Source organism: Aethalodelphis obliquidens, unplaced genomic scaffold, assembly GCF_003676395.1.
Source record: "Aethalodelphis obliquidens isolate GAN/ISIS:26980383/991018 unplaced genomic scaffold, ASM367639v1 scaffold57, whole genome shotgun sequence".
Lineage (NCBI taxonomy): Eukaryota > Metazoa > Chordata > Mammalia > Artiodactyla > Delphinidae > Aethalodelphis > Aethalodelphis obliquidens.
This window is the reverse complement of record NW_020838001.1, coordinates 8,113,506-8,132,148: the sequence shown is the minus strand read 5'-3', so window position 1 is coordinate 8,132,148 and position 18,643 is coordinate 8,113,506. Positions and strand designations below refer to the sequence as shown.

General features: G+C 45.1%; 1 protein-coding gene across 1 annotated transcript in view; it reads right to left on the bottom strand.

The window, feature by feature from the left end:
- Positions 1-3,741: 3,741 nt before the first annotated feature.
- The window catches only part of BCAS1 (brain enriched myelin associated protein 1), a 106,951-nt gene continuing 92,049 nt past the window's right edge, over positions 3,742-18,643 (bottom strand). Inside the window, exons 10-12 of the mRNA XM_027086956.1 lie at positions 13,872-13,937; positions 7,681-7,941; positions 3,742-4,753 (exon numbers count right to left, since the gene is read on the bottom strand). Coding sequence (XP_026942757.1) covers positions 4,679-4,753; positions 7,681-7,941; positions 13,872-13,937 — 402 coding nt within the window. The 3' untranslated portion in view covers positions 3,742-4,678. The remainder of the gene's footprint in view (positions 4,754-7,680; positions 7,942-13,871; positions 13,938-18,643) is intronic.

Below are 18,643 nucleotides of genomic sequence, written 5' to 3'. Positions count from 1 at the left end.
AAACGGTTTGCAATCACACTACCCTTCCTCAAGCTTCTTCCAAGACTGAGCTGATAAGAATGGAAAAACCACCAACAACCAACTTTACCTTTGCTTGGGGGACTGAGAATCACAGAAGGCAATTGACTTACCCGGTTTGGCCCTCTTTTTCTAGTTCTCTTCATTCAACTTGACCACTTTCTAGAAGTTACTTAAGAGTAACATATTCTTAAAGAGTTGCTTCAGCCCAGCCTCCTGGTCGGGCAGTCAGGGAAAAGGACCAGGCTAGAGACTGTGGGACGCCAGGTCTTGGAACTCCCGGCTGTGGCCAGATTTAAAGGGAAATGTCCTTCAACGAGAATAAATCACGTGAGCAATGAGCAATCATTGCCAGAGTTCCAGCTGGAGGCCATTTTGTTAAGGAGTGCGCCTTTGGGGGAAAAAAAAAGCCATACAGGTGCACACCAGTCCCCCTCATAATAAAATATAACAAAGGAGGCAATTAAGTGCAGTTAGGGGCATACAGCTTTAAATTAGATAATGTATTCAAAAGGCAGTCTATAAACTGTGAAGTGTGTTAATGTAAGGCCTTATTATTATTACCCTTACTTCTGTGAAATTGCACGGGTTGCTACCCAGGCACGGGCTATGGCTAGTTAAAGGGCCAGGGGATAGACAGGCTTGAGTGAATAGGTTTCCGGGGAAGGGAAACAGAGGCGAAAGAGTTAAGCTCCCCAGAAAACCAATTTATGCAAAGGGCTGGATCCTGACTGGCATTCAGGCCAGGGCTAAGATCTGAATTACAAATTTACAGAATTTGCTGCTCTGTAAGTAATTTCTTTTCTTCCTAATGGAGCCTGTAATTTCCAGGGGGGCTGGACTCCCTTTATTTCCACTGATAGAGTGAACAAGATCTAGACCACAGAGGAACCTAATCCTACTCACCGAGCAAACTGCCTTTTTAAAAGGCCGAAAAAGGGACATTGGGAGGATAAAAGCTGATAAGAATCATCTTACATTTCTGCAAAGCGCATTCCCTGCATTTGCAACCTGGGTGAGTTAATAATGGAAATCATTTTGCTTTCCTTCTAAGGTAGGGTGGCGATCTGATTTTATTTTGTAAGGCTTAAGGTCAACTTGGGATTATTTGACAAAAGAAATGATACTCGTCAGGTCTGCTCCCTTCCAGGCACTTTGAGAGAGAGCCAGCAGAACACAGATTCTAGCCTCTTGGAATCTAATTAAAGGGGACCCCAGTGCATCTGTTTGCAAACAAACAACAACAGTCCAGCTAGAGAGTCTGCGTGTGTGTGTGTGTGTGTGTGTGTGTGTGTATTTAAATCCCCGATAATTTGTTTAAAGGGCAGGGGGGTACAATAAAACCAGTTTGGCATTTCCTTGGGTGGTATGTGTCCCTTTCCCCAAGAGGATGAATTCATGAGAGACCTCAGGGGCTGCTGAGAACAACTGTGCCTTTGAATGAATTCTTTTATGGATATCAGTCCAGAAGTCGCCGTTGGCTGGAGCTGGAAAGCAGAGTTTTTTGATTTTTGTTTTCCCCGATTGCAGCCATTTCAGCTCAAAGGCCCAGTTCCTGGAAAGGGTACTTCTTCATGACATTGGAGAAGACACTCTTCCATGTGCACCTAAAAATAAAGAAGTCAATAATTTAATGAGTATGTCAACTTCAAAAAGGTACCTTTGCCCCCTCCTCCAGGTCTTAATTTCTCTTTCAGTTTCAGGGTGTTAACATTTTGCTGTGTGCCGTTTTGCTATCCGAATGGCATTCCTGGGTTCTGTAGTTTGAAGAACTTCAGTCCTTCTGTGAATCCGTGTCCTGGGAGCTTTCCTGAGCTCACTTGGGAACCGTGTGCTCTTTTCACACTAGGTCAGCAGGAGCATGGAAATTAGTATTTATTGTAAACGCATCAGGAATTGGCTCGCCAGTCAAAACCAAACAAACTCCACAAAACTCAGAAATGGCGTTTGAACTTGCTTCTCAGGCCACAACTGGCTTTAGAATCCCCCCAATAAGCCATTTATTTGAGTCCTATCTGGCTTAAATTTTCTTAAAAAAAAAAAAAAAAGCAATTTCATTACAAGATTGTTCTCTTTTTTGGCCAGGAGGATGGGAAACCAGTTACAGAAACTGTTGGCATGCTTTCCAGCAAGATTCGCAGCAGAGAACTTCTTTTTAAAAATTAAAAAATGTTTTTCTGGGGCGGGAGAGGGTGGGAGGGCTCCTTCTGCATTAGTGACTCAGCCCTGCCTGGGGACATTTCTCTTCAGGGCAAAAAGCCCCTGTGTCCAGTGAGGTGAAGCTTGCAAATAATACTGTCACCTTTCTCAATAGACTGGTATGGTCTGGAGCCCAAAGGTCACACCAGGCAACCCCCCTGGTGTTTAGAGACAAAGCAGTAACCAGCTGCCTGTTTGCCTTGAATCATCCCATGTACTGTAATGGCGATGGTGGAGGTGGAGGGAAAGTCACCCCCCACCAAGGGCTTCCCCAATGTTTTTTTTTTTTTCTTCATTTGGGCAAAGTTAAGCATGCAGACATGAAGCAGCATGAGGTCATTCTCAGCTGGGTGAGTCACAGACACTGAGGACTCTCCAGGTTCGGGCAGGAGGGATGAAGAAACCAACCCCTCTGCAAGGAAAAGGCTTCTGGTCTTTACTGGAAACTGAGCATTCAGGCAGCCCAAGCTGGGAGCCAGCGGGTTCCAGGAGCCAAGGATCTCCCAATTTGTTCTTTTAGAAACATTTTTGTCCCGAACACATTTTCCAAAGGCCTTTTTGCCTAAGCCATTGTTTTATTTGCCTAAGGTATAGACTTGTCAGGAGAGGATGTTCAATGTTATTTCTAATCACTGTGATGGATTGTACATGCAATGGACTTGTATGAGTCAGTGTATGCATGTGGTTCTGTCGGTTACACGTGTCTGTGTATGATTATGAATGTGTGCATGCACTTATCTGTTCCTGTATAGAAGTAACTATGTTTATAAGTATGAATGTGTGCATATGTGGGTATAAATACACGCTTGGACGTATACATGTGTACCTGTAGTGGACACTTGGGATGACCCTCATCCTCTAGCCGGTAAGGGATCCAGCTTCTCAGCTCAGTGGGAGCAGCTTGCCTGTCCTGACACCTGCCAGGGTGGCCCATGTCTCACCAACAAGGGGACAAACCCTGCCTTGTAGGTATGACCAACTTTATGGTGCAATTCATGCTCCAGGGCCCCCTGGCAGATCAGGATGAAACTCAACTCCAGCTGAGACCAATCCCTGCCCTGCCCTTCTCTTCTTCCCTTTCCCCTGGGAGCCCTCCTTCAGCCTAACACGTGCATCTGAATCCCTGTCTCAGGCTCTGCTCTAGGCGGCGTGGCCTAAGAAAGTGTTTGTATGTATGTGCATGTATGCGTATATACAAATATACATGTGCACACATTTGTATGTGCACGTGCCCACATACAAGGAAATTGAGAAGGATCTGGGAGAAGAGATAAGATGGAAAAAGAGCACTGATTTTCTACTGTGGAAGATAAAGGCATCTCAGACATAGAGCACGAGAGACCTGCTTTCAAAGTTGAAAATTAAAAGATCCTTCAGATGTAAATGTACTTTTTATTAAATCAGAGAAAGATACAGTATACATGGTATCAGTCAATCATATGGCTACTTTGGATTACATTTTAATACACTCATCGTCCTATGTACTCCTCTGTACAAGTATTAAAAAAAACTCAGGTATTTGAATAATCTTCTGTAAATTTTTATTATTAACTGGGGTTATAGGGAGGGTTTTATCAGAGCACATCCTGAGAACATTAGGAAATTACAGACAGACTTGAGATAAGTGTCAGACAGAACAGATGAAGCAAGCCCCTCAGCCATCTGAGAAACATTAATAATGTAAGATTGCAGAGACCGAAATCTTTGTTAGGGATGCAGGATGCGGGATGAAAATGGAGACCTTGGCGCCCCCTAGTGTTGCAAAATAAACTCGCAACTTCACTTATTCGGTTTGGTTTGTTTTTTTTTGAAGTTGTAATCCCCGCCCTTGTCACTGAGCCTCAAAAAGCAATTGTTTTCCCAAATTATGTCAAGCCCTCTCCAGTCAATCTTTTCCCGCTCGTCAGTAACGTTCAAGAACCCTATTTGAAAAACAACTCTTATTCATTCCTTTGTCATTCCCCACACATTCCGTTCCAGAAAATTGGCAACCTCCCAACACAGAGCCCACGTTTTCCCTCCTTGAGACATGAACTTAAACAAACGGATTCTTGTCTCTCCTCTTCAAGCTGAGAGGATGAGCGTGTATTTACTACAAAGCTTAATCCCTTCAGGCAGGCGTTTTCCTTCTGCAACTTACTCATCACCGGCCATTTTTCATAACTTCACCAGAACGCAGTCCTCGGCCCCCTCCCCCTACCTGCTTGGCAACCATCGACTCTTCTGACCTGGCTCGTTAACCTGCTAAACCATCTTGACAGTTATATTTACCAGGAAAGACTGGACCAGAGACAGAAATAATACACCTCAATATACAACAGCTCACGCTTAATGTGTAAGCAGAATTTCATTTCGTGGCCATCAGAAGAAAAAATATATACATGGAGCGGGGCTGGGGAGGAGACTGAGTGGGGAGAAGACCTCTTGGTGGCGGAACTTGGTGGGAACCGTGGTGATTTGTTTACTTGGATTTGCCAACTGGTCCGATGGATACGGGGTCTGTTTGCACTTGAGCGTCCAACATCCGCTTGGGTCCCTGGAGAGAAATATACAAGAAGTTGCATCCTAGTAAAGAGCTGTAGTATCAACAGCAACTGCCATTTATTCAGCACCGACTCTGTGCCACATAAATACACCTTATTCGTGGGCAGTGGGTAAGAGGACGGTTTCCAATGAGATGCCCGAGTTCAGTGCCCAGTTATATTACTTTCTAGCGTTGTGAAATCCTGGACAAATGGCTGAACTCTTTCTGCTTCAGTTTCCTCATCTTTAGAATGGAGGTGATAACATTTATCTCGGAGGGGTTGTTCCAAGATAAAGTGAGTCCTGACTTGTAATGTACTTAGTACCTGGGGTGTAGAAAACCTGCCACAGTTAGAGCTCACTTCCGTCACCCTCTCTAATCACTTTCTAACCACACTGCCTGTTTGCTTTTCTTACAAAACGTATCTTTGCAAAGTTTTCATGTAATGCCAAGTAGGCTGCTTTCTGTTAGAATCCAAGCAGCATATGGAGGAGGAGGGAAAAAGGGGCAGAATGAAGGGGATGTCACTAGGAGGGCAAAGGTCAGGCAGGGAGTGGTTGGCGGTGCAGTCTCTGAGAAGCTGACCTGAGGGCTGAGGCTGGGCTGGGTGGGGGTGAGGGGGGCCAGAAGCTCGTTTCCTGTAGGTGACAGGGCCTCGATGGGTCCCTGGCTGGTGCCAGTCCCGCTGCCGGCGTTGCCCTCTCAGGAAAGGGGTCAGACAACCCCAGGGAAACGTGTCCAGCCTGACAGTCCTCAGGGCTTGATCGGATCCTTGCAAAATGGCAGGAAACCCCTCCCTCCTTCTCCACCACTGTTGGGAGTCTCCTGACAATGGAAGATGGAGGACTTGAAGGATAAGCACTTCCACCTCAAAGGGACGTTGCCGTAATTAAAGAGATGATGAATTTAAGTGAAGCACAGCCTCAGAGGAAGGGCTCGGTGACTTGAATTGTAATTATTATCTAGAACCTGCCCACGTCTTGGCATCTCTGCAGGCATCACAATGCCACACCGCCACTGGCTCTCCCAGGTAACCCTAGAAGTGTTACCCTGGGCATCTGTTTCTGCTCTTGCCACTCTATAAGCCATTTCTGCACTATAGCAGCAAAATAGTCTTTAAAGGCCATAAACAAAGGTCCTTGCTTAACACCCTTTAATAGCTTCCCAATTTAAGTAGGATTATGTCAACATTCTTTCCACAGCCTGTACAGCCAGCCTGTGCTGCCCACTGCTCCAACCTTAGCGACTTTTATTATTCACCTAGCTCACCAACTCCCAGCAACGGGGCCTCAAACATACAAAGCTCATTCCCACCCCAGGGCCCTTGCACATGCTGTTCCCTCCTGCTGGAACAAAGAGCCTTGCTCTCTTCCTGTCTGGCACCGATAATCAATCCTGTCTCATCTCAAATATTATCTCCTCAGAAACACTTTCTGGATCCATAGATTCCAAGCTGCACACGTACTGCTGTCCTCATCCCCAGCGTAACCCTATCACATCACCATGTTTATTTCCCCTCCGTGACTTCCCACACTAACATTTTTGTGTTTTAATTTATCTACTTTATAGTTCCATGTGTCCCACTAGAAAGTGAGCCTCAAACTGAGGTTCTACACACATACTCAAGGACACAAAGATGAGACAGAAATAGATGACACTGATGATAAAATTTTAAACTTGGGGCCTGAGAGTCTGTATTTCTAATAAACTCCCCAGAGATGCTTCTAAAGACCCAACTGGGGCCAGAGGAACCACAGCCCTCGCCGAACCTCCACTATAATATTAGAGGCCACCAGTGTCTACAGATACTCATGAAACGGCATAGTTAGGAATGATTAGGGCAGTCTGCTTCATGTAACTACCCCATCTTCACTGCAACATGAAGGTGAACCCCGGTTCACTGGCCCCATAGCTGATGCCAGTGGTATTGCCTTGCCTGGCCCTCCTGGCTCAACCCACGTTCCCACGGGCCCTGGGTATGATTTCACTTGTCTCTCTTTCTTATTATTTGGGTGATGATTCTTCTCCCTGTTTGCCAGGATTTACGGTATCCCAGATATAATGAAACCTTTACTAGTAGCGTATTTCACTCCATCTATTCGTTCATCAACAGACACTGCTGGGGTGTCGACTGTGTTCTAGCCACACGCTGGCGGGATGGAGGGGACAGCACGTCTGCCTGTGACAGGTCTGGTCACTGCCTTCCCTAAGCTAACAGTCTGAAGAAGGAGACAGAGAAGAACCAAATGGACACAAATAAAGAACCCCAAGCTTAGTTCACTATTTAATGTCTGGCCTCCACTCATCCCTCCCTGGACTTCCCCAGAGGGAAGGGGCTAATCAGTTTTAGCCTGGTCTGTATCCCCACCGCCCAGGGCCAGGCTCACAGCAGCTTCCCTGGTGCAAACTCCACAAGGCTGACTTTGACCACAGACGAGTGTCCCTGCTTCTCATCATCACCTGTTCCTGCAAACCCACCCCATCCTTGTATTCCCTCTCCTCCAGCCAGACTGAGCCTCAGATCCGTGCCGTCTCCCCCCCACACCTTTGTTCCCATGGCCTGGACCTCACCTGCCTTCAGACTTCCCCTTGCCTCATCCCTCTACAGGTTAACTTGAGGTCCCTCCTCACATGGAACCTCTGAGAAGCCCCCGCCCCCCTCCTCCCAAACCCAAGGCCAGGCCACGTCCTCACCCTCAGGCTCCCTTCCCGTGCCCGCCCCTGCCTCCCCCCCCCCACCCCCCCCACCCCCCCCCCCCCCACCCCCGCCATCAGCGTCACACCTGCCTGTGGCCGCGGAAAAGCGATGCCTGCGCCCACCTTGCTCTCTGCGCGTGGCACACAGCAGGTCCTCGGTGTTTGGCCAAGGCCCAGCCACCCCCTGGCCAGCCGGTCCCCTTTGGAAAAGCCCAGAAAGAAGAGGCGAACCGTCCACCCACCAGGCCCTTGAAGAAGCCCCCGAGGGGCGGTCGCCGCTTCTCGAGCCTCTTCTGGGACTTGTCCCCGTCCCGCAGCGAGTTCGCCTCCCCCGGGGCCTCCACGCGCGGGGCCGGCTCATTGGCTTCCTGCTTGCTGCTCTTCTGCTTCTCGGTCTCGGCAGACGCCTTCTTGTCCTTGCAGGCGCCCTCTTTGCCCTTCTGGCCGGCGGCTGCTGGTTCTGGCTCTGGCGGCACCACCGCCTTCTCAGTGGCCTCTGGGGCCTAGAGCAAGTTCAAACAAAATGCGTTTTTAGTGGCTGCAAGACAACGCTCAGTGGCAGGTGAGTAAACATGTTAAAACAGAGATGTTCAAAGGTTGGATGGTGCCTACGTGTTCAGGATTCCTGGGTGAGATGGAAAAAAGTAAGAAAAATGTGTAAATGTGTACTTTTTATGGTATGAGGTCACAGTGGGGACATTTATTTACCAATCTGGTCATTCATTCATTAATGAAAACTTCCCCAGCAAGCATTCTTTACTCCTTCTTCGGGAACTAGAACCTGGGTTTTCCCTGGAGAACCACCCTTCTCTCTGGTTTATTCCCTGTGGTTTCGACACATTCATTTCATCCCTGGACAAAGGGCACACGACTCAGGCCTGGCGGGTCAGAGCACTGCATGTGACTGGGCTGCTGGGATTGGTTCCAGCTGGCCAAAGGCAGCTAAACCTGGGCTAATCTCAGGGCTTTGCTAAAGCAACCGAGAGAGAGGTCAGTTCCCTTTCCATGAACTTGAAGCTGGGAAGATGAAAGCCTGGAGCTTCCAGAACCACCACCATTTCCAAAGAAAAATCCTGGAAGTGGAATTTCTTTTTTCTGAAAAATGAACCATGAGGCACAGAGGAAAGCAGAGCTGAGAGATGAAGAGAGAGAAAGGGGAAAAAAGAGCCCTCGTATGGATGGCATTACGCATGCCCCTGGATCTAGCCGTTCCTGAAGCCCCTTTTTATATGAGCCAGCTTTGAGGGGATTTCTCCCACTTGCAACCACACGTCACTCTTCTTGGGATGCCTGGTCTTTTCTTCATGATTATGTCTATCTTAATTTCTAGCGTGAAACTGTCATTTCATAAAACAGTGGTAAAAGAAGATAATGGTTTTAGTTGTGAACATACATCTTTTCACGGTAGAGTGAAATGTTTGCATTCCTACTTGGTTCCTACAATTTGGAGGAATAAGGCTGTAAAATCTAAAATTCTAGGTAAATTACAGACAACCAAAAATCTGTTAGGAAGTAAAAGACTTTTTCCCATAACTTGCTTGAACTGAAACGACTCTGGGGGTCAGACAGATAAAACGAAAGCATGAAAGAGGCTAGGGGTAAGAATAATCATATGGTGAACTTATTTCCCCAGTTGTGAAAGCAGCATAAGGCCAAAGAAATATTTCTCTAGTGTACGAAAAACAGTTCAAGCCCTGCTGGCTTTGATGCTGGGGAGACAATTTGCAGTAGGGGGCACTGTGGTGAACTGAATGCCACATGCCTTGTCTAAAGGGGCCACGACTGCTCAGACCCACCAAAGATACGATGTGGGATTACAGCCCCAGTGCTGTCATATCTTCTATGTTTTCAGATGGAAGCTTGAAATCGAATTATTTCAAATGCAAAATATGTCAGTTTAAAAATATTGACATCGAAAGTTTTAAAGCCCTGTTCACAGCAAACAACCACAACACAGTTATCCCTGTGGGCTGCATTTGGCCCACTGGATACATATTTACAACTTATGATTCATAAAATGTATGTGTTGTCCCCAAGTCACAAAGTTCTAGGACAAAGTGACAGTTTTGATTCAGAGGGCATAGAACTGTCATTTCACATCAGTGAATCAAACACACCCCTTAGAAATGAGCAGGAAGACAGAGAAAATTCCCCTGTCCCGAAGGCCTCCCCAGGCTGCAGCGCCCTCCTGGAGGGCAGAACTCCTTGGAGAACAAAGCCTCAGACATCCAGTGCAGCCCAAGAAGATGTTTTACAAGCACATATCCTGAATATTTCTGTTGGATCCCAGTTGCCAAAGTTGTAGCAAATGCTAAGATACAGATGTTGAGTATAACAGAGGGCCTAGAGCAGATACTCGCCTTAGAAAGAGACAGAAACTCCCACTGTGCTGCTCTGCACAAAGGCCAGAAACCAGTGACCCTGCTCAAACACCCTGTTAACTGTTTTTGTTGCATAGAAGATTTTAAGATACAGTGAGTAGCTAAAAGCTCAGTGTCTGGAGTCAAAAGAACATGGTGTGGGGACTTCCCTGGTGGCGCAGGGGTTGAGAATCCGCCTGCCAATGCAGGGGACACAGGTTCGAGCCCTGGTCCAGGAAGATCTCACATGCTGCGGAACAACTAAGCCCGTGTGCCACAACTACTGAGCCTGCGCTCTAGAGCCCGCGAGCCACAACTACTGAAGCCCATGTGCCACAACTACTGAAGCCCGTGCGCCTAGAGCCCGTGCTCCACAACAAGAGAAACCACCATGGTGAGAAGCCCGTGCACCGCAACAAAGAGTAGCCCCCGCTTGCCGCAACTAGCGGAAGCCCGCGTGCAGCAACGAAGACCCAATGCAGCCAAAATAAATAAATAAATAATAAAATAAAAAATTAAAAACAAAAACAAAAACATGGTGTGGTTCTGGTTTCATCACATCCTTGCTGTATGACCTGGAATAAATGGTGTGATCTCTCAGCTTCCTCTTCTGTACGGGAGTAACAAACAAACAAATCATACTTCATGGTGTTGTGAGGATTAAATTAGCTAGTAATGGAAAGCCCACTGCACACAGTGTCTGGATGCCAAGCATAAAGGGACCAACCGTCTTGGTCTGTCTGGGAGTGAGGGGGTTCTAGGACATGGAACCTGCCTTTTTAAAACCAGGAACGTCCCGGGCCCACTGGGATGAGTTGGTGGTCCTGGCTTAACACTAGCAGCAGCGACTCTGAGGGGCTAAGCATCCAAGCTGCGGGTGTAGACAAGGCGCTCAAGAAATACAGACACCTGCTGAATCGAGTCCCCGTGTCTCTCCAGCCTCATCTTCTATCCCGCCCCACCCCGCATCCCCCCACTCATTCTGCTCCAGCCACACGGTGCTTTTTTTTCTTGAACAAACTTATTCTCAATTCAGAGCTTCCTACTGGCTGTGCTTCTGCTCGGTCTGTCTCCAGGGCTTCAGATGACTGCTTCTTTCCCAGAAGGTCTCAGCTCAAATGTCATCACCTCCTTGGAGACACAGTCCCTGATTAGAGGGTCTAAAGATGCCTGACCCCCCTTCTTGTGGAACACTGCTGAATTTTCTTTTCTTTTTTTTTTAACTACCTTTCCCTATTGTATTTTTTAAAAAATATTTATTTATTTATTCGACTGCGTTGGGTCTTCGTTGCTGCACGCGGGCTTTCTCCAATTGTGGCGGGGGGGCTACTCTTCCTTGTGGTGCGCAGGCTTCTCATTGCTGTGGCTTCTCTTGTTGCAGAGCATGGGCTTCAGTAGTTGTGGCACATGGGCTCAGTAGTTGTGGCACGCGGGCTCAGTAGTTGTGGCTCACGAGCTCTAGAGCACCGGCTCAGTAGTTATAGCGCAGGGGCTTCGTTGTGCCGCAACACGTGGGGTCTTCCCGGACCAGGGCTGGAACCTGTGTCTCCTGCGTTGGCAGGTGGATTCCTAACCCCTGCGCCACCAGGGAAGCCCCTGAATTTTCTTTATGTTTGCAGTCATCACGGGGATTTCTTTGCTCACCTGGGAATGTTCTGATTCCCTCCGGAGCACGAAACTCCTCTGTGTCTCTTCCATTGCTTTATCCCCAGCACCTCACCTGACACATGGTAAGTCGCCATCAAAATGGGCTGGATGAATGGCCAGCAACTCGCCTTCCAAGTGTTCCCAAAATACTTCCCTTAGCACATCACTCGGGTGTGAAGTGGGAAGTCCCTACAAACCAACAGCTCTCATGGGACACTGATTTTTTTTCAAGAGGGGAGCTTTCAATGGGTCATATCCATTTACCACATGGTTATTACTCCATCCCTATTAGGCCTAATTTTTTTTAAAAAATGGCTTAGAAACGAACTTCTGGAAACAATACATGGCCGGTTCCTTACCTTCAGAGTGAGCTAAGAATCGGAACTGCGCATGACTGCTTTGTCATGAAATGCAGAAGATTTAGAATCTTTGCTTGGGGCTTGACGCTGTCTCAAAATTTGTAACGAAAATTATTCCCATCTGAATAACCCGAGTGTCTCCTCTCCTAGAACCCAGGGATGCTGGCAGGAAGCTGGAGCACAAGGTTACTGGAGCATCCCGCTTGATTCAGACACTGGAAGCCAACCCAGGCTGGGAATTTCTTGGGCTTTTATTCATGGAAATATCAACTAAGGCTTTTATAACTCAGAGGGCAAATCTAACAGGAGCAGAGAATGTCTGTTCCCACCCCCCAAAGTTAAACGAAGCATTTGTCATCTCCCAATAGTACACACCAATCTTCTCACGTCTGGATCCAAAGCCCTGGAAAATAGAATGCTCAAAACATTTCTAGATGAGTGTAAATAGAATGACGTTTCCAGCTCATTCAAATTTCCACTGACTGTTTTCAGATTTTAGAATCACCAAAATGACTGGCATAACTGTTTCACTGTCAGATTCCAGACAAAATGTACAAACATATTTCAGTGTTTCATGGTGAATGACGTAAGTTTATCATGTTTCCAAGGTAGTAACCTTTGGGATTTTTGGTTCCAAAGTGGTCCAGAGTATGGGTTTGGGGGGGGCAGGTATAGTAATAAGTTAAAAAAGAAAAATGAAAATAATTTGAATGCACTAAAAAGCAATATATTCCATGTCGAAATATACAGGATAAACTAATTATTATGGAAGTAGAAATATCATAAATTATTTAGTAATTGCTGGAATCTGTGTGTGTGTGTGATATGAACAACATTACAGGGTGATAATTTCTCATCAGAAGCACAATAATAATAGTAATAGAACAACAGGAACAGCTATGGCTTTATATGGTGAAGCCATATAAAGTCAATGTGAAAGTATTTGGAGTAAGGAAGTAATTAAGGTTAATTGAGGTCATAAAGATGGGGCCTTGATCCAACAGGATTAGTGTCTTTGTAAGAAGAGACACCAAAATACTCATTCTCTCTCCTCTCTATGGTATTTTGTTACGGCAGCTCATGCTGATAAACACAGCAACTAACACTTGTTGAGTCCCTACACCAGGAATGTTCTAAGCGCTTTACATGTATGGATTCACCTAAACATGACAGCCCTATAAGGCAGCACTTTTCCTAGCTCCATTATACACATGAGAAACTGAGGCATGGAGAGATTGGTAATTTGCCTTTGGTCACACAGCTAAAAACTAGCTGAGCCAGGATTCAAACCCGGGCAGTTTGAGTCTGCAACCCATGCTCTTAACCACATCTCTGTATTACCAAAATTAGAACAAGAATATTTGATGACATTTTTGTGGAGGTATATTTCTAAGTTAAAAAAGAGTGCAGGTTATAAAATAGGGTGTTGAGCATGAGATGATCCCACTGGGGAAAAAACAATACATATATTTATAAAAATGTCATAGCTGTCTCTTTAGGATAGAGAAAATGATAGAAACGAACCACCTGACCCCATGTCTTTCACACATCTATTCCAGAAAAAGCTCCTACTATGTACCAGGCACCATGCAGTGTGATTAAAAAAAAAAAAAAATAGAAGAGGCCCCTTCCTTGCTCTACAAATACTCCAGACAGGGGCGGGAAGGGGTAGGGGAGACAGATAACTAATGGACAAATGACTTATTTCAATGTGTGACAAGTGCCATGAAGTAAAAGGACAAGATGCAGGGATGATGGGTGGAAAGGGAACAGCTTTTTGAGGAGGTGACATTTAGGCCAAGATGTGAAGAATGGGAAAGAATTGTCCATGTGGAGAGAGGGAAGAGCACATGAAGGTGCTTTGCGGTAAGAAATAGCTGAGGAACTCTAGCTTGTTCGTGCTTGCATCTGCAAAGCCCAAAATGGTGCCTGGTATACAGCAGGCACCCAACCTAGAGACATCAAATGAGTTGGCTGTGGTTGAGAATTGCATCAGAAATGAGGCTGCAGAGAACCAAGAACATGCCAGCTGAACCCACCATTGAACCGAGTTCACAGATCACTTACTTGGTAGCTGGAGTCTTTCCCATTTATTTCTTCTGAGTGGGTGATCCCTCCATCCCCTTTCACTGACTAAAATAACAAACAGACAATGGCCTTTCAGCTACCACAAGCACAGCAACATGGAGAATGCAAGGGAGGTTGTGAAATGGATAACCTCAGTCATTCATTGTTGAGATTCAAGGTCAGGACAAATGGAAGACCAACTAGAAACGCCTTCCTCATGAGTCACATGATTTCTATGTGGTCTATAACCAGAGCCTGATTAAATTCAAGTGTTGGTCTCCAAAAATAACTACAATAAAAGTCTTAAACCCTGGGATTAGGTAATTCTGGGATAAATAAATGATGATGAAAATACTGATGTTGGAACCAGAAGGTGGTTGAACATGTAGAATGAATGAATAAGTAAACAAACAATTAAACCATTGGTAGCTATCTATTGGTAACATTTAAGTGGTGGGTGTTTTGCTGTAGTATTTTTTGCCCCTGGCGGAGTGATGGACTGTCGAACACTCTATTTTCCAATCTTTAGTGCCCCCTGTGGCCGGCGGCATCAGGGACAGGGCTGAATGGGGCTGACGTCACAGATTTGGGCCCTTAACTCAAAAATCTAAGCTAAAGGTTCTACAAGTGTGACACCGGGACCAGCAGCTTCAGCATCACCTGGGAATTTGACAGAAATACAAACCCTGAGAACTACACCAGATCTACTGAGTCAATAACTCTCGGGGTTGGGACCCAGCAATCTGTGTTTTAATAAGCCCTCCAGGTGATTCTGAGGCATCACTGCTTTAAGCTAACTGGCCATAGACAAATACAGACCAATACTGGAGTCTGTAGTTTTAGCTGTGGATTTAGTAATGTTCTATGCTTGATGCTTGATAGAAGACCTAAGAAGTCTGGCAATGAATTGTTCAGTTATTAACAATTTGGACTCAGGTCTAACCCCACATATTTTTTCAATGCTTACGGTCTCCTCCTCCTGGCTAGAGGGAGGGATTGTAGAAGTGGAGGTTAAGCTCTGTGGCACAAAGAAGAAGACTTTAGATTCCACTGTTATTATATTGGCTGTTCTGCTTGCGGACAGCAAGAACCTATATAACACCTGCACGGAGAACAGTTACAAACATTAAAGCATTCAGTACTTTTTTTTTTTTTTTTTCAGTACTTTTTTTTACTGGTTAATATTATGCGCCTCTATAATCTGAGATAGGGTACTCATATTAGCAGAGATAATAAAAATTATTATTTACAAAGGCTAACTTTTAGTGGAGTGCTAAGTGCCCGGAACTGTACCAAATGAGATAATAACATGCGTTAGTTCATTTATTTATCACTCCACAGTCTTAAGACAGAGGAACAATTTTATTGCTCTTGTTTTACCAGCAAGAAAATGGAAGCTTCGAGAAACTAACATGGGTCATGGAAGTAGCAGGTTGGGAGCCATGATTTGGCACTATGGCAATGAGTCCATCTTCTATATTCTTATTTATTTTTTTACTTTTGGCTGCTTTTGGGTCTTTGTTGCTGCACGCGGGCTTTTCTCTGGTTGCGACTTCATTGTAGTGTGCAGGCTTCTCGTTGCGGTGGCTTCTCTTGTTGTGGAGCACCGGCTCTAGGCGCGCGGGCTTCTGTAGCTGTGGCTCGTGGGCTCTAGAGCGTAGGCTCAGTAGTTGTGGCACACGGGCTTAGTTGTTCCGCGGCATGTGGGATCTTCCCGGACCAGGGCTTGAACCCGTGTCTCCTGCATTGGCAGGCGGATTCTTAACCACTGCACCACCAGGGAAGCCCCATCTTCTACATTCTTAACCTCCTCCCCACACTGCCCGTAGAAGGTAGGAGGTACCATTCAACGAACAAACACTTATTGAGCATCTACTATGAAGCTACCTAATTAGGAAAAATGATAAGGGCTTGGATAAGGTGGAGGTTGAAAATCTCAGATAGGGATATTTATGGGACATGCCTATCATCAGGGCACAAATATGCTTATCTTTACTGCTTGGTGCTGTTCTCTGATTCAGAAGACTTGACTAGGACTGTCTATGATTGAACACAGTATGAGAATTCCAATATCCTTCCTACCCCCAAAGCAACCTTTCCAGAGCTAGGCTACTAGGACCTTGATACCTACTTCTTCATTGATTAGGAATGGAGAAGCCATTCCTGAACTCTTTCTTCAGCCTGAACTCCCGGTGTCTGGAAGTTCCATGCACTTTTCTTAGAGATATCATTGTCATGGGTTTCCCCAAGCTGCTCAACCCAAGGGCAAATAAGGATCTGTTCTCTTTGTACAATTTAGACCCATTCAGATGGAAGGTGGTTTTTTTCTTCCTCTAGGTCTTCTGCATTGTTCTACAAGGACCAATTTCTTGAGAACATTTAGAAAAAGAAAGGGCTCTCAGTTATTATTTCTCTCCCTGCAACTAGCTCTTTCAGCTCTCACCCAAGAGTTTTACCACTTTGGGATTTCACGGGGCCTCCAGAATTCAGGCTGTGTTGTAACTGCCCTGCCTACTCAAACATACTCCCTAGGGTCCTGTAGAACACAGGGTCCTGTCCTCATGAGGCAGCCTTTAGGGAATGCTGAAAGGCAAAAACTAACCAACATGGTTTTTTAAAGCAAAACCTGAATGGATAATTAGGAGTCATGTTACACCCGCTAAGAGAGAGAGATTTTTAACTTCCCTTTAATTGTTTCAATTTGGTTAGTGTTAGGTACCTGCCAGTTTAAGGTTAAAGTTGATTTTCTTCTTCCTTCCTTTCCTAGCTAGCCCTTGAGGGAGAATTTGGATTGAATCAGAAGGCTCCCTTGACAGTAGTGGATCTAGGCTACTACCATCCTGAAAACAGACCGTCATGCTGCCAGGGAAATCATTGCAAATAGGTTAAAAGTCTTTTAAAAAAAAAAAAAAAGGGAGAATACCTCGAGTTTTTCTATGATTTTTCTCTGTTGTTCACTTTGAGGCACATAAAACGGTATTTATGCAAAGGTGACTGTATGCTGAGTTTAGACTAAGGGTCTTATTAAGTCCATCTGAGGTCTCTTCAATACCTGCAGTTATTAACAATTCCTCCCCTCCTTCCTCCCTCCTTCCTTCCCTTCTTTCCTTTCTCCTTCCCTCTCTCCCTCTCTCCTTTGTTTTCTTTCTACCCCTCCTCTTTCCTCTTTGCAGAGCCCTCTTTCAGTGACAAATTAAAATAGTTCCTGTTGGGCTTTCTATTCAAAGGACCATAACCTCAGAAGCTTATTTTTCCCAGCTGTCACAAAAAACAGAGTTGCTGTTTAAAGAGACAAAAATGCTTTCAGAGACTATTTAGTACTTTAAAGAACAGTTTGAAGACTATTAAGTAATTGTGGAGATTTCCCAGTATGATACTGAGCAAGTTTCTCTACAAAGAGTTTATTTTTATTCACGAGAATCCAAGATGAAGCATCTCAGGGCATCCAGCCTGCGGTGCTGAAATGGGATCTGGTTGTGAATCCAAGCCTTGCATATTAATGAAATCACTTTTAAATTTCTTTCATTGTGTCATGCATTCCTATAGCTTGATACTCTGAAGAATGTTGGAAGCATCTCTGATATATATCACTTAGGTACTTAAAATTCTAGTGGAAGTGTTTGATGGTCAGTTCAAATCTCTTTGAAAGGAATACAAATGTATTTTGATAGAGATCTATCCCAACTGAAGTTGCGATTTAAAGGAAGAATTGGGATATTTTAATTTAGTGTGAGTAGAGGAGCCCGACTGTTTACTAAATCAACCTCATTACAACAAATCTAAAGAACTGGACCTGCTAGAAAGTTCCAGGATAAACAGAGGTTATGAGTCCAATCTTTGTGTTTTACCAAGACGCTCACCTGAAATGGAATTGGACAATTCAGACAAAACGACACAGCCAAGGTAAATCTCGCTTTGGTGACAAGTATATTCAGAAAACTTTCGTCCAAGCTTTATGTAAGACGTGTATGAATTCTGCTTTCTTGCGCTTTGTTGTAATTTCAGGTGGAGAATCACAAAAATGGAGCTCTGGTTGTTCTATTTACTCTCCAAGAAAATGGCTGCCAGAAGCAGCACAGGAGGCAGCAGTGACAAGGCTCAGCTTTCGAAGCAACGAAAGCCTGACTCTGAATTCCGGCTCTGCTGTCGACCAGCTCCGCGACCTTGGCAGGTCCCTTAAACACTGAGTCTTCATGCCCTCATCTGCACAGTGGGGCAGGAAGAGTGTTTGTTTCACAGGGTTTTTAGAACAGTAGCTATTATTATTATTACTATTAATAGCTGAGACCCACCAAATGACTCCAGAGTCCCCTTTTAGGGTAGGAAAGAATGCAAGTCGCTGATGGAGACAGGAATTGCCCCCAACAAATGCTACTTTCAGAAACCTTACCTTAAAGAACAACTCAATATTCATATTTTAACACTCAGGGAAGAAGTTGAGATCAAAAACTTTGGCTAAAAGACGCCTGTTTGTTGTTTTATAATTATCCTTACAAACGATTCTCCTTTTTCCACAAGACAGTCAATTTCAGCAGGTTTTCTTAGATTTATTAGATTGAGTGTAATTAACAAAATCCCTCTGATTTCATGGCTGTCTCACTTGGGCCTTTAATTTGCCCAGTATTAAAGTTCAAGAGTCTTTCTTATCTAAGCCTGAGAAGGTTATTCCAACAAAGAGTTTCTTACAAAACTAATGGTCTAGAGAAAGAGACAGGAGGAGGATTAAATGAAACAATGTATGTGGCAATGGTTTGCAGGAGAAAGCACTTTTC